Below are 17,370 nucleotides of genomic sequence, written 5' to 3'. Positions count from 1 at the left end.
TGGATGAACTTTTAAACTAAAGATCATATATTCATATCAAAAACAAAAAATAATAACTATAGAGGTAGATAAGTAGTGCGTATTTTTCCACTAGTTCAATGCGCGGTTTTACAATAATACTTTACTATTTGTTTATTAGAAAATGTACAAACAAATCATAAAAAAGTACAATAAACATTGTGATATACCATAAGATTAATCTCAATGTCTAAATTACATTACAATTAACGTGATGTCGAAAAATTAATAAGATTTTAGTATTCGTAATATGAAAGCTACTCTTTTCTTAATAAAAAAAAGTACTAACTATTCATATTATTTTGGTTCAGAACCCAAAAAAAAAAAAAAAAAACTTTTGATGATATCATAAAGAGTACTCGTTTTTTTTTTTTTTTTTTTTTTTTGTTTTTTTTTTTTTTTTGAGGCCATAGTACTCGTATTTTATAATTTTACCTAACATTTTATTCAATACCACTATATTTTTTTGATTTTATTTAAATTATTATTGTTGGATATCACTCCCCAAAATATAAGGCAAAAACTTCTCCTTTAGATATAGTAACAAACTTATATCAATAAAAAAAAAGTAACAAAATATTTTGGCGGGAATTTTTTTTATACGGTGATGACACGTGTACTTAGGAGATAACTACGGGGATTACTTTAGTATATAAGTATAGATTATATTTGCCTAAAAATTAATCATACTAAATCTAATAATTATCTCAACAAGATTTATTTTTTCTTTTGCAACCTAATACTTTATAGTGTATCTCTATATTGCATAATTGTGTGCTTAGACAAAACATGTGTGTATTACATAACAAAAAATATAATTGAGTAGTTCCAAACAATTACTATATAATCCCAAAATAAAAATAAAAAAAAATATATTTATTTACCTTTAATGCTAAAAATAAATCCGAGGATAATTTCATTCATGAAGCATAATATTTTCTATTTGTCACCCTTAAATTTTCACAAAACTATCCTTACATAGAATTCAACTCGCATAGTATAATTAGATTTTTATTTAGAAATCCCTAGTTTTAATTTAAGAGTACCCAAAATATATAATATATTAATAATGTCTTTTTTTTCTTTTATTTTTTCTTAGACTTACTCCTTTCATCGCAATTTTTTTCTCATTGCCAATATTTGTGTTAAACTTAAAAACCTTGACCATAAAGGTTAAACATATTCCATAAGTTCACAAAACAATAGGCTGATGTTACTTTTGGGACTACCTAAATTATAGTTGGGTTTCCTAAAAAAAAAAAAAGTTGGGTGTCACAAAAATTGACTTAATTTGCATATTATAATAAGGTTATTTTATGTGAAGGATATTTTTTATCAAAAGATAAGATGATCAAAATTATTGGGATAAGGAAATCACATAAAATCATTTATAATCTTCCACTTTGTTTTAATAAAAAGGTAATTATCTTATACCTCTTTCTTTGGGTATAGACACTAATTTTGTTAACATATATTAGACTTTTAAAGGGAAATGTGCACTTGCGTCAGTTTAAGATGTAAAAAAATTATGGAGTACATGTTCTTCAATTTGATACAGTATAACCTTAGATGATTATACATATACCTTAGGGCCTGTTCACATTTACTGAACTAAGCTGAGTTGAACTAAGTTGAGTTGAACTAAACTGATTGGAGCTTAACTGAACTTAACTGAATTGAAATGAATATTTTATAAGAGAAGGAAATTAATAGCTGAACTGAACTAGACTGATTGAAGCTGAACTGAATTGAAATTAAGCTGAAGTGAACAAGCCCTTAGATAAAGTTTAAACATAATCCTTGTCAATTTTTTTTTGGGTACATAATCCACTAAACAAAAGATCTATATGTTTCTATAGGACCACCTAAATTATAAATGAGTGTCACCAAAAAAAAAAAAAAAAAATTTTCACCTTATAATAATTATTTTAAGCGAATGATAATTTGTCAAAAGATAATTAAGGAAGATAAAATTATAGTGGTAAGTAAATCAAATAAGAATTTATATTAAAGATAAATTTTTTGTACCTCTTAGGGCCTGTTCTGATTTACTAATTAAACTGAGTTGAACTGAACTGAACTACTCATAATTGGAGCTGAACTGAACTGAATAGAGCTGAAAATTTCCTTCGTAGGGCCTGTTCATATTTGCTGAACTGAGCTGAATTGAACTGATTGAAGCTGAACTAAAATGAACTGATTGGAGCTGAACTGAGTTGAAATGAATATTTTATGAGAGAAGGAAATTGGGAGCTGAACTAAACTGCACTGAACTAAACTGATTGGAGTTGAACTGAACTAAACTAAACTAAACTGAACTGATTAGAACTGAACTGACTGAACTGAAATTAAGTAAATATTAACAGGCCCGTAGTTCAGTTCAGCTCCTAATTTCCTTCTCTCATAAGATATTCATTTAAACTCTATGCAGTTCGGCTCCAATCAGTTCAATTAAGTTCAGTTCAGCTCAAATCAGTTCAGTTCAGTTCAGTTCCAATCAGTTCACCTCAACTTATTAAATGTGAACTGGTCCCTTCATATATAATTTTGCAAAGAGTCATGTATACTTGATTACATTCCCTCAAGGTGTCATATATTCAAAATATGTACGTGTTTATCTGAAATAAATTTAGTTAAATATTTATATCTTTTGAATAAAGACTAATTATACATAATTCAACTAAACAAAAGAACAATGTAAAATATTGGGACCACCTAGATTATCATTGTGTGTCACCAATTAGTGACCTTATTTACACATTATAATAGTCGAGGTTCACTTTTAGTGCAAAACTTGTAAATTCACATTATTCACATTCTTACACTTAATTATCAATTATCTTTTGATTCTCAAACACATAATTAGGTTGATTAATTTTATTGGATATATTCCTACATTTCTTAGCTTTATTCCTACATTTCTACATCTCAAACACATAACAGTCTATTCAAAAAAAAAAAAAAAACACATAATAGTCAGGGTTCAATATTTTTCCTTGCCAAGTGCCCTACTAGCTACTTCCCTAAATAAAAATTACCGTGGTTTTAAAATTAACTAGATGTAAGCCCGTGCAATGCACGTTTTTTAAATATTTCATTTTGGGAAAACTTTTGTATACACCCGGTTTTCAGTAATTTACTGTATATCGGGTACACTTTTGTCAGATTTAGTGTCACTTTTGTCAAATTTAGTGTCACTTTTGTCAAATTTATCAATAAAGCATAATAACTCTTATATATGTCACAATAACTTTTGTGCGTTTTAGTGTAACTTTTGCACATTTTATTGTCACTTTATAACGGATGTTCAGTAATTTACTGAACATCCGTTTTATTTAAAAGTTTGTATTCATTTTGTATATTTTTTTTTTGTAATTTCTTAATTTTTTTTGTTTTTATTTTCTATTCTATTATTTTAACATTAATTTAAGGTAAAATATTTTGTTAAGTTTTAAATTATTCTTATTTAAAATTAACGTATATAGAACTTGAATTTATAAATTGAAATAAATATTATCTCATTCATCGGATAGTTAGATAAAATCATTAAATCAAAATATATTTTTTAATTTTTAATTATTTGTTAAAATAATATAAATCCTAATGTAAAAGATAATATAAAAGATAATTTTTTTTTTTTTTAATAATTTAAATCTTAAATTACTATTTTTTTTGTTTTCAATTCTCAAATTTCATTTGTTAATTTTTTTCTTAAATGGCGAATGAAAATTAAAATTCTAAATTAATATATAAATCTAATTTTTCATTGGTCGAAATATTACTTTTGCTTATGTGGCGTGCGATGCACAAATTTTTATATACATTTTTTTATATAAATATTTTTGTGGTTCTTAAATAATTAAAATCCTAATAAATTACTATTCGTCGTTTTTACCTACGTGGAAAAAATTTAAAATTTCATTCGTCACTTTTGTTTAGGTGGTGAGTGATTTTTTTAATTCTAAAATAAAAAAGAAATATAATTTTTAATTGGTCGAAAATATACCTTTTCTTATGTGGCGCTCTCAACGCTCTCCAAAAATGCCTACTTTATTTATATATATTAGATTTTAATGCACGTATGCCTATTATATTTTGTTTCCCTTGAAAGGAGGAATGTAATTACAATATATTATACATACACAAAGAGCCAAGAATGGAAAAATATCCTACCTAAAAAGATATTGTACAAAGATAGAAAAGAATATTTTCATAGAATAAACTAAATAAAATCTTAAAGATAAGGAGTCAATAGCATATACGAGAAAATAAGTAAAAATAAATCATGGTGAAATAATATCAGTTAGCCAATGACATTATTTTGTAATAAACCTTGTATGAATTAAGAAAATTTTATATTTATATATTAACAAATTTAAAAAATAATATAGGGAAATATTTTATCATATATTCAATTCCCTCTCCAAATCACGCCTACTCCTTTCACAAAACAAAACAAAAAAAAAATCCAAATAATCACGGCTAGTCTGTTTAAAAAAAATAAAAATTAAAAAAAATAAATTCCAAATAATCACGCCTAGTCTGTTAAAAAATAAAATAAAATAAAAAAATAAAAAAAACCCTCCTCAAATAACGCCAGTTTATAAAAAAAAATATAGCTAAAATTATGGAAACACTTCTTTCAATTTTAGTTATATATCTTGATTTATGTTTCTAAAAAGAAATATCTTGTTCTATTTTTTTTATTTTTATCTATCTTCAACCTAAAATCATGTCATAGCTTGAACGTTCATCAATGGTGGATGATATTCATGATTTCATACGACTAATAAAAGTTAAACACAAAGTAATACGATTAATCCATAAATTAATTCCTAAATCATTAAATAAATAATATAAAATCAGAAAATTAATTTTATTATAATTTATGAAATCAAACTAAATATAAGAATTTAATTAATTTGAACCAGAAGAATGAATGTTGTAGATTGATCTGAAGGTTTTAGATGATATAAGTTGAAGATGAATATTTTTTATTTGGAACATATTTTTATTCAATTTTATAAAAGAAAAAAAAAACAAATGTTTGAACAAATAAATTTAACCAAACAAGACTTAATGACTTGATGACTAGACTTGATGATTGTTTTTTTGAGGTGTCGATTTGAACGCCTAGGATTAGTCAATTTACAAATAAACCGTTGAGATTTAATCTCTTATTATAGTCGACCATAGTCGTCCGTAGTTGTCCGTAGTCGACGACTACGCTAGAATTTTTAGCCAAGAAATTAGGTCAATGGTGGAGACCTCATATTTTAGATAACAGGTCTCAGATTCTATGAAATTAGTTAGGCCACGTCATCAAATGAAGAGACAACTTAAACTAGAGACACAAGACTGCCTCTAAAGGTGTCTCTTGAGCCAATTTTATATTAGTGGTCATAGTTTTACACTTGTTTTTTTCATGTAGCTATAATTTACTTTCTCAACGACCACAAATGGTCCAAGTAATTAATTTCTCTTTTGTCAACTTCAGTACTACAAAAAAATACTATAAAAATCATGTCAAAATGTATGCTTGTAAATTTCTAGTTATGTCGACATGATTCATGTCATACTATACTATCTTTTCCCAATAATGTTGGACCCAAATCTTGTAATACTGTATTACACTCCATCAAAAAAAAAAAAAAAAAAAAAAAAAAAAAAAAACTGTATTACAGACTATACATTGACAATCTATCTTTTACGTTTGGAATTATGCGCGGTTATTAAGAAATTGTATAAAGTTGAGGCATGTTGGAATATTTCAATGAAAAATCAATGTTGAGCATGTGGGGTGAAGAAATTAGAGGAGAAAGGAGAGTGAAAGTAATAATAAGTGTTGAAAAACTATTAAAATAGTACAAAAAGTACAATATCACATGGAAAATTAAGGACTTTTGAATATAAAAATTGTAAAACAAGGGTAATTTTGTCCAAAATTTATGATTAAAATAGGAAAGATACTAAATATAAAGAATAAAAAGGAAAACTCTAAATAAAAACGTAAAAAACATTTAGGAACGGAGGGAGTAATATTCATGCACATACACCATGCAATGTTACGCTATTGTAAGGACCCAAAACAAAAATAAAAAAAACTGTATTTTCAATACAATTCTCTATAAATAGCAGCCTTCTATTTCAATTCCTCATCAACCCACAAAGCTCAACAAAAGAAAACAATATAACCCTAGCAAAAGTGATTCACCAAAATAGAGAAATGGCTTCATTTCTCCTCCCAGTTGCTGCAGTTACTCTTGTTCTTTTCGTTCTGTCCCCCGTTTCTAGTGTCGCCGCCCCTATCCTAGACACGGACGGCGACCTAGTCAAAAACGGGGGAAGCTACTACATCATCCCACGCTTAATAGGCGTTGGTGGCCTAGCCTTGACAAAAGGTAACTCGTCGTCACCATGCCCTCTTTTTATCACCCAAAAACTCTACTCTAACGGCTTACCCGTATTAATGTCTTCCCCTTTGAAAATTGGGTTTCTTATGACCTCTATGCCAATTGAATTTTACTTTAATCGTGAGTATGCCACTTGCAACAAAGAGTTACGTTGGTGGGTAGCCGAAGAAGACGAAAACAATAACTCGTACGTTGTTGTTGGTGCTGATGGTAAATTTAAGGACACTTATGCATTCAAAATTGAAGAAGCTAAAACTGGTAAGTATGTGTACAATATAAAGTTTTGTCACACAATCGAGTCCAATTTTTTTAGAGTTTCGGAAATGAAGTGTAACGATGTTTCATATGTTAACGAGCTTTTGGCAGTCGTCCCTGATTCTCCTTATCCTGTTACTTTCGTGAAAGCTGATCCTAAGTTAGCTTCTTATGTTTAATTAAGTTGATTTGGCACTTGTGTAAGATGTAACTGTGTGTCAGTGTAAGTGTACGTGGTATTATTTGGCTATATATATATATATATATATATATATATATATTATATAGTCCACGCATAAATAAATTCCTCCTCTAGTTTATGATTTATTCATCAACCGAGTTGAGTTATGTAATTTTACTCTCTCTTTTAATTATGTATTACTTCGTATTACTCTTTTTCTTTTCGTATTTACTTATGTTATGACGATTAATATAATTTTTGGGTTAGGAGATGAGGATCCAAATCTAAACCCAAATTCTAATCAGATAATCTATACTATACGTACATGGAACAACTTGCAAAGGGTATCATAGTACCAAACCCATTCGCAAAATAAGCACGCACGCTCGACAAAACGTTGCTTGTAACATATTTACTTAAGTGATGAGCATGCACCACAGTCACACTTTACTACATATTGAGATGAAAAATATAAGTGTAATTGCAAAATTATGTTGAGCAATATCAAATTCCAAGGATGGAAAATCACGAATGAATTCTTCTTAAATTTCTAGTATGGTTGTTGCATAATCCAATTGTAAACAACATATTGTTAGCGCATATTAATAAAAAATAATTAAGCTTGAATAATAATTGTAATTAAGTACAAATATGTAGCTGGCCACACTGCCACATTTTTTTTTAAAATTCTGTTCTTTCTCTTCTGCCTCCTCTTTTCTTCCTCTCCAAGCCCAGAACCTGCATCTCATTTTCTCAAAGAACACGAATTTCGCAACCATCATCGATAGTCGTCTTCGTGGTTTGTTTGTCGGAGAAGGTGGTTTCGCTGGGTGGGTAGTGGTGGTTTGGTGACTCCGTAAATCGGAAAACAAGTTCAAGGTTTTTAAGGCCAAATTCAGCCATGAAAACTCTAGATCCAGAGTTTTCATGGTCGAATTTTGGCCTTTATAGCCATACTTGAAGTGAAATTCGAAGCCATTGTTAACTTTTTAAGGTATTTGTTCGATTAATTTTTTTCTTTTTAATGGTATGGTTGGATTAGGGTTTGTTTGTGGGTTAGGGGCTAGTGGCAGGCGTTTGGGGCTGGGGTTGGTAGTGTGAATGCGGGAGTTGGTGGTGTTGTGGGTTCGGCCAGTACAACAATTGAAGGTTAGATGATGGTCGTGTTGTGGTCGCCATTGTTACGACTTTCGAAGATGGTTGATTGTTGGAATTGGTGGTTAGGTGGCTACTTTAGAGGTGGAATTGGTGATTAGGTCAGGTTAATAGGTCCGATCAGAGGTTATTAAATTAGGTTCGGTCAGAGGTTACTCGGTCAGGGGTTACTTGGTTTGGTCATAGGTTACTCGGTCAGGAGTTACTAGGTGGGTCATGGTTTACTAGGTGGTCAATGTTTACCAGGTTGGAGGGGTTAATTGGTTAGGGGTTACTAATTTAACAACTGGGGCTGACACCGGAGTTTGTTGCCGAAAGTTGAAATGTGTAGTGCTACACTAAGTTTTTAAATTTATGGGTAGTTTTTTTTTTAATTTTTTTTACCGAGTAGTTGTTTACAAATACCCCTATTAAGCGTGTAGTTTTTGATAATTTTTCCTAGTAATATTCATTTTATGTTTTTGTTTATATATTTTGAAATTATAAATTTGGTCATCTAACAATACCTTTATGCTTGAAATAGAGCAAAAATTAGAACTTAGATATTTTGCTTGAGACATGAACCAATAATTTTTTTTTTTTTAACCAAACGATAGCGGCCATATTATTAATTAATCAAGGAGAATCCATATTGGCCAAAGCAACAATGTTTTGGGGTAACGAACCTAAACATACAAGCATATTCCTTTTTTTTTTTTTTTTTTAACACCGTACACCATATTCCTAAATCGAATAAAAATTCTCAAGACTCTTTTTTTATGGAATTCCTATTTAATTGTTATTAAGTTAGTTTAGTCCAATTCAATTTAGTTCCATTCAATCTAATAGGGTATGTATAACGATAGTTTTATTGCTATTGTAAAAAAAAAATATATATATATATTGTACATTAAAATTTACCCTTTTATCCTTTCAATCACATGTCCAAACTTAGTTGTTGGTTCTGTCTAAAGTTTAGCTCCAAACAAAGAGGCACTTATAGAAAATGTCCTGGCTTAAAATAACGAACGCATCCTTACCCTCTAACTCTAACTTTTCTCATCAAACTTAAAAAATAACATACAAATGGCTAATCTTATCATCCAATTTTCAGCAACAATCTTCCTTATCACTTTCCTTTTCATCGGAGCTGCAAAGACAGCCGCCAACGACCTCGACATCGAAGGGAACCCACTCGAAGTAGGCTCTTCCGATCCTACTACATCCGCACTGCACTTTCAGAACTCCGTATTGGGGGTGGCCTAATCGCGGCATCCAAACCAAACCAACCCGAATGCCCTCAATACGTAGCCCAACTAGCCGAAGGCTTTTACGGCGAAACCCCAGTAACGTTCCTACCATCCGACCCATCACAAAAACACATCCATGTTGAAATAATAAAATAGAGATGAGAGAAGGAAAAGAATAATAAAAGTTGTATTCAATCCATTTTAAAATTGTACTACATTGCAACATATATATAGTGCAAAATATAACTAAAAATAAGGAACATAATCCCATGATCATTGATCATGCTAACATTAACCCCCACTAAACTAACCCACTACTGTTATGATTCCACTAACATTAGGAGTTAACTAACCACTAACAATTTGAAGCAAATATTCCAACACACCCCCTTGCTTCAAATTGGATTACAATGACTATTCGATTTTCATGCTTGATTTCGACGAAATTTTCTTTTGCTTTTCCGACATTATGTGATGCACATCTCATCACCCACACAATTTTGATGGTGCACATTATCACCAACATGATATTCTCGGAGCACTTCTCTCCGCACAACTAATCCTCAACATTTTTTTTATTGATGCACTTCTCATCAATTACTTGATCTTGTTGATGCACATTATCATCAACTTACATTCAATGGAGCACATCTCTCCATTAACTCTCTTTGACATTGTCCTCCAATTGACCATGTCACCTTGCATCATACCAAACATCTTTGGTATTATCTTTGAAACCATCTCTTCATTGATTACGACTTCCATACCTTCATGGGCTAAAAGGGAACCCACCAACACACCACACTAACCATTACTTCCATGGTTAAACACACAAAAAAATACTCACAAAAATATTTCACTCGAAAAAAAAAATATTGCTCTCAAACAATGAGATCAAGCTGCGTTGCTTGTCTCCTTACTCGATATTTTTTTTAATACTCTTTATCTCTCTCTCTTTTTTAACTTTTTCTTCATCTATTTTCCTTCCCTTTTTTTTCTTATCCCGGATCTAACCTGAATCTCTGATACCATGTTGAAATAATAAAATAGAGATGAGAGAAGGGAAAGAATGATAAAAGTCGTATTCAATCCATTTTAAAATTGTACTACATTGCAACATATATATAGTGCAAAATATATGTATAACGATAGTATCAATAATGTCTTTGATATTGTTATATATTAACTAAAGAACCCTGTCCAACTAATTCATATATGATTCAAAATTAAATACATAATTAAAATACTTGTACAAAAGAATTTATATTTAATATCTATTCATACTGTCTCATAATACACTACCTTTGTTTCTCTTTAGTTGACACGTATTCCTTTTTAGAAAGTTTTTTTTTTTAGTTGACACTTTTCCTTTTGGGGTAAATTTTTTACCTTGCATTTACAAGCTACCCACTTGCTTTTTCATTCTCTCTCACTCTCTCTCCCCTCCTTAATATATGTGTCTAAATCGAACGCGTCAACTAAATAGAAACGGAGGAAGTAATTAATAGTACAAAAATATGATGTATGAATGCTTGTAATACAAATAAGTGCGTGCACTTCACATCTCTTTACAAAAAATGGACTATACATTATCACCAGGCCACCTCTATTCAAAATATACAGTTGTTTCAGTTCACACTAGTATCAACAATCTTCAAGCTTGGACAATCAAGACCGTTACAAAGTTTAATCTGTTCACAAATAAAAGAAAAGGCATTGCATGTAAGAGCCCTCAATAACATACTTCATAATTAACATCTTAAGCATACCTTGATGTTGCAAAGTTGAGCCAAATGAATCTACTAATTTAACTAAATTGTTCACACCTTCTCTTTATTTTATAATTCACAAGTTGCAAAGTTAATACCAATTGAAACCTACACCTTTCATATCTACACAACCATTTCTCAGTCAAGATATGATTAGTAAATTGTCAAGTGCACTAGATTAATAAAACTCCCTCCACAACATCACTAAGAATAAGCATAAACCTAATCTAAAGGAAACTAAATAAACAGAGCATAAGCTTCAAGATTGACAATCAAGTTCTCAAAACCAAAATGTAATGATGAATGTTTAAATTCCTTATGACATCTAACAAATGATGAGTGAATCAGACACGAGAATTACCCAAATACTATCAAGGATCATTCAATTAAATTATCTTGTATCCTTTTTATTAATTTACTATATTACCCTTGTAGAATATCTTTATATTATCTTGTATAGCTCCTCCTTTTTATGAAGGGTATTTATGGAAAATGAAAGATCCCAACCAAAAGTAGGTGTTCACTTCAAAGAGTAACACAGATGTATTCCGCCCAAATGACATACTACTTCCCTAATTGAGCCTCCTGATTATACTACAAAGACCACATACAAGCTAATTACCTTTATTTTTGTACATGCTTTATTGTTATCATTATACCATAAAGACCACGTACAAGCTAATTACCTTTATTTCTATACATGCTTTATTGTTATCAATTATTATACACATAATCACATATTGTACTTGTAACATTGGCTTTATGCCCGTATTATACTGGATTATTAGTAGACTTATTGCCATTCGCGGTTTTTACCCATCTTCATTGGATTTTTCGCGTCACCATATCGTGTCACTCCTCTCTCTTTATTTTCCGTCAATTATATTCCACATTCAATGTTCCTTATTTTAATTTAGTTGGTCCGTAGCCTGTATCCCACATCAAATCTGACGAAATTTAGTATAAACAAAACTCAAGTGTTCCAATTCTCAAGTGTTCCAATTTTACAACGAAAATCTGATTATATACATGTTCCACGTAGAATTTTCTTAAGTATATTACTTTAGGAAAATTTTGATTTTTACTACCTCTAAAAAAACGACTTATTTGCTTTTACCACCTACATAATAAAAGGTTTTATTTTACCATCAACAAAATTTCCAAAAATTGGATTTCACCACCAACTATCAGATTCCGTCCACGAATCCGTTACTAGGGCCCACCTTTTTGATGTTTCCTCTTCATCTCCCCCGATCTTCCATGTCAACTAGCCGGCAACGGAATCACCTCACCTTGGTTGGTCGGAATTTCGAGTGGGGCTAGGGACGACCGAAATTTGGTGTTGTCTAAGGAAGAGGTCAAAGTTAGGTGGTGGTTAGGGTTTAGAAGAGTGGGGAATTTGGTGGTGGCTAGGGTTTTAGAAATGATCGAAATTCTCCAGGAGGCGGCTTTATGGGTGGTTTCGTTGTGTGGTGCGGTGGCTAGTGCGTTGTAGGTGCGATGGCTGTGCGGTGATTGTGTGTGTTTCGCAATGGTTGTGGCTGTGCGGTGGGCGGTAGCTGCTGTGTGGCGAGTTGGTGATGGGGTTGGTAGCCGGTCCGGTGGTGGGGATGGTAATCGGTCCGGTGGTGGGGCTGGTAGTCGATCCAGTGGTGGCTGGGTTTTTTTTAAAAAAAAAAATTTAAAAATCTACCCAATAATATGGTGACACGTGTATATGGTAGGTCACACTAACGAATTTATGGAAAGAATCCGTTAGTTGGAAGTAATAGGTGATAAAAGCCAATTTTCATTTTTTTATTTGGTGGTAAAATAATTTTTATTTTATTTTTATTTTTTTTTATGTAGGTGGTAAGAGCAAATAAGTCTTTTTTAGAGGTGTTAAAAATCAAAATTGCCTTACTTTAAACATAAAGGGTATGTTCGGAAAAATATAGCTGTGAAGGTAGCTGTAGCTGTGGAGATAGATGTGAGTTGTGTATGTAGCTGTTAGCTGTGAAGCTAAATAATTTAGATATGAGGGTTCGGTAAAGTAGCGGTTGACTAGCTGTTACATATAAAAATCAACATTTTATTTTTAAAACTATAAATTAAATTTTCAACAGCTACCTCAAAAGCTACTCTAACCACTACTTTGCCAAACACTTACATTTTTTTTCAAGTAGTGATTTGACTTGGTCAAACCACTAAAAGCTACCAAAAACCATCTCTAATTCTCCACCCTTTACTCACGCACTTCCCAGTTCCCACCATACACCTTAACCCACCACCGTTCACCCAAAACCACCCCAACCAATCGCCTCTCACCCGAAACCACCTCAACCCATCGCCTCTCACCCGAAACACTACGTGAAAAAACGAATTTGGCACCGGTTCAAACCTGGCCTAAGGCACCGGTTTGAACTGGTGCCAATGTGGGGGGTGCCAAAAGGGGTTTAAAAAGGCACCGGTTTAAACCGGTGCCAAAACTTGAAATTGGCACCGGTTAACCGGTGCCAAAAAGTACCAAAAAATTTTATGATTCATTTTTTGGCACCGGTTAACCGGTGCCAAAAGTGCCAACATATTATTATTTTTTTTTTTACTTAAAAATTAAATCTGTATTAATATTAATATAATCAAATCTGTTCATTATAAATTACAGTATAATCAAATCTTAATCATAACCAAAAGTGCCAAAATATTAATATAATAAAATCTGTTCATTATATATATATAATAAAAAAAAAATTACAGTATAGAGCAAAATAAATTACAACAGCTAAATCAAAATAAAAAAAATTACAACATATAAATAAAAAAATTACAATATAAATAAAAAAAAAAAAAAAGAAAATCAGTTGATTCTTCGATTTAAGATCAATATACTTGCATGTTGATTCTTCAATTTAAGAACTAAATCCATATACCTGCACCAATTAAAACAACCAAAATGAATCGATTAACATGAATCAATTCAAAAACCTAGAAAATCGAAAAAAAAAAGAAAAGAATAACCCAGAAAATCGAAAAAAAGAAAAGAATAACCCAGAAAATGAAAATGAAAATCAGTTCAAAAAAGAAAATGAATCAGAAAAAATAAAAAAATAAAAACCCAGAAAATCAAAAAAAACAAAAAAAAACAGTTCATAAATCCAAAAAAAAACCCAGAAAATCGGAAAAAAAAAAAGAAAAAGAAAATCAGTTCAAAAACGCAGAACATCAATTACAACCCAGAAAATAAAACCCATAAAATCAATTAAAACCAAGAACATCAATTAAAACCCAGAAAATAAAAAAAAAAATCGATAAAAACCTAGAAATTAAAAAAAATCGAATTAAAATAAGTTTAAAAATTGATTAACCAAACTAGAAAATCGAAAATCACTTTAAAAAAACAAATTTATATCGATTAAAATAAAAATAAATCAATAAAACAAATTTAATTCGTGGTGGATTAAACAAATTTTTTTAAAGAAACCCATAAAAAATTTCGAAGACACTCATCAAATCAATTAAACCCAAAATCAACTTCGAACAAACCAAAATCAACTTGATGTTACGGTGGTGGCGGCGGCGGCTTTGCGGTGTTGTTTTTGCATGTCGTTGTTGTTGCGGTTTATTATTGCATGTTGTTGTTGTTGCGGTTTAAGGGAGAGCAGAGGAGAGATCGAGAAGGTGTTGTTGCGGTGGTGCTCGAAGAGAAAGAGAAGAGATTAAGGGAGAGCAGAGGAGAGATCGAGAAGGGAGAGGAGAGAGTGAAAGAGGCGGATTTTCAAAAATTCGTCTCTAATGTAGAAACGGATTTTCAAATCCGTCTCTAATTTAAAGACGGATTTAAAAATCCACTAGGTGAAAAAAGGGATTTAGCAGCGGTTCAAACCCGGCTTAAGGCACCGGTTTGAACCGCTGCCTATGTAGGGGGTGCCAATTACACCCCTTTTGGCACCGATTCAAAACCAGTGCCATAAACCAGTTTTGGCACCGGTTAACCGGTGCCTTAAATAATTTCGCGGAATATTTTTTGTTAGTTGTAGTTGTTTTAGGCACCGGTTAACCGGTGCCTTTTTGGTATTTTTTTGTTTTTTTTGTTTTTTTTTTTTTTTTTTTTTTTACTTTTTTCTTGCAATAATAATAAAAATAATATACAAACAAACATGAAATACGAACCAAACAAAAATAAATGGTGAAATAAGGATTCTTGAAATTGTTATATTCAACATCAAAACAATGGTAAATCACATTATATTCAACAAGTAAATTGTTATTGTACCATACAAAAAAAAAAAAAAAAAAAAGAAAAAAAAACTACAATGAATTATAATGAAATTTAACTCAGAAATTGAAATTGTAAAACAATAAAAAAAAAACAAATTACAACAACAAAATAATATTCCAAAATCGAAATCTTGAATCCTTGTTGCATGAATTAACACCTGCATAAATTAAAACCCGGAAATTATTAAAACTAAAAAAAAAAAAAAAAAACGAGAAGCAAACCCAGAAAACTAATGCATGAACGAGAAAATCAATTAATCCAAAATCAAACCCAAAATCAAACCCAGCAATCGATTAAACCCAGCAAAATTAGTTGACCCTAGAATTTTGCTGGGTTTTCTGAATTAATCGATTAATCCCAGAATTCAGAAAATCGATTAACCCCAGAAAATCAATTAACCCCAGAATTCAGAAAATCGATTAAACCCAGAAAATCAATTAAACCCAGAAGCAAACCCAACAATCGATTAAACCCAGAAAATCAATTAACCCCAAAACTTTCGAAAATCAATTAAACCCAGAAATTTCGAAAAATCAATTAAGCGCAAAAAATGACAAAATCAATTAACCCAAATAATTCCAAGATCAATTACACCAATCAATTTCGAACAATATTACAACAATCAAACCCAAAAAAATTAAGGCACATAGCATAAATAATTAAACCCATAAACCCTTACCCCGAATTATTAAACCCAGAAACATTGAGTTCGTCGCCTATAACTCACTCTAAGGAGGTGGTTCTAGAAAGAGATCCGAGGCGAGGCGAGGCGTTTAACCGGGAAACATAGCATGCATGTCACAAGAGCGAGGCGAGCAAGAAGCACCTACTGCGAGAGGGGCGAAGCCGGGCTTAGATGTAGTTTTCAGGTCAGAAGAAGAGGACAGAGAGGGGAGAGAGACAGAGAAGAGAGGTCGGAAAGCTGAGAGGAGAAAGAGAGGAAAGAGGAGGAGAGGCGCTCAGTTGGAGGAGAAGGAGGAGAGGCGCTCAGTTGGAGCCTTGGAGGAGAAAGAGAGGAGAGATAAGGCCGGATGTTAGGGTTTATAAATGAACAATCCCGGTTTTTTTTTTTTTGGTGCACCGGTTCAGTGGCACCGGTTCAAACCGGTGGCCTTGTTATTTTTGGCACCGATTTGATCTGAACTGGTGCCATTGTTCTTGGTCTAAATCCCCGCCCAATTTTAGGCCGGTTTTTGGCACCGGTTTGGTCTGAACCGGTGCCAATTGGGGGTTGCCTATTTGTATTTTTCTACTAGTGATTTGTTTCTAGTTTAGAGACGGATTAAAAATCCGTTTCAAGTTTAGAGTTGAATTTAACTTACATAATTCGTATCTAATGTAATATTTTAAATAATTAGTTTCAAAAATTATCTAGAGACGGAATCAAAAATCCTTCGCTCATATTAGCAACGGAAAAAAAATCCGTCTCTAACTTAGCAACGGAAAAAAAAAAAAAATCTGTTGCTAACATAGCAACGGGAAAAAAAAAATCCGTCTCTAAATTAACAACGGAAAATAAATCCGTTGCTAAATTCAGCAACGGAAAATAAATCCATTGCTAGATTCAGCAACGGAAAAAAAAAAAATCTGTCGCTAATTTAGCAACGGAGAAAAAATTCGTTTCTAATTTAGAGACGGATTTTCAATTCCATTGCTAATTTAGCGACGGAATTTTTAATTCCGTCCCTAATTTAGAAACGGATTTTTAAATTCCGTCTTTAAATTAATTTAGAGATGGATTTTTTTATTCCGTCTCTAATTTAGAAACGGATAAAATTCCGTCGCTAGAATTTCGTTTCTATATGGACATATTTTTGTAGTGGGTCATGGGCCGCGAATTAAGTTTCTCGGATACCCGATAATAAACAAAAAATTAATCCCTCCCTTAACTTAGCCCAGCCCACTAACTCAGCCTCTTAGGGTTTTTTTTCACTTCCTCAAACAAACAAAACATAACCTTGACCTTGAGCCTTCTAGTATTCTTCATCAACTCCCTCTCTCTTTCTCATTACCCTTCAAAACTTGTGTCAAAATCACAGCTGTCAGATCAACTTTGTCCCCGACATTGTCCGCAACTTCGTCACTAGCATCG

General features: G+C 31.6%; 1 protein-coding gene across 1 annotated transcript; it reads left to right on the top strand.

The window, feature by feature from the left end:
• The first annotated feature begins 6,244 nt into the window (after positions 1-6,244).
• Positions 6,245-6,865, top strand: LOC110712516 (trypsin inhibitor DE-3-like). Its single transcript, XM_021890980.1, has one exon. The coding sequence runs from the start codon at positions 6,245-6,247 to the stop codon at positions 6,863-6,865; it is 621 nt and encodes a 206-aa protein (XP_021746672.1).
• Positions 6,866-17,370: the final 10,505 nt, after the last annotated feature.

This window comes from Chenopodium quinoa, unplaced genomic scaffold (assembly GCF_001683475.1).
Source record: "Chenopodium quinoa cultivar QQ74 unplaced genomic scaffold, ASM168347v1, whole genome shotgun sequence".
In the NCBI taxonomy this organism is placed as follows: domain Eukaryota; kingdom Viridiplantae; phylum Streptophyta; class Magnoliopsida; order Caryophyllales; family Amaranthaceae; genus Chenopodium; species Chenopodium quinoa.
The sequence above is the reverse complement of the archived record's forward strand: the minus strand, read 5'-3'. Positions and strand labels throughout refer to the sequence as shown.

What these genes read in the sequence shown, in the direction of transcription:
- LOC110712516 (XM_021890980.1), top strand. Translation starts at nt 6,245, where the DNA reads ATGGCTTCATTTCTCCTCCCAGTTGCTGCAGTTACTCTTGTTCTTTTC.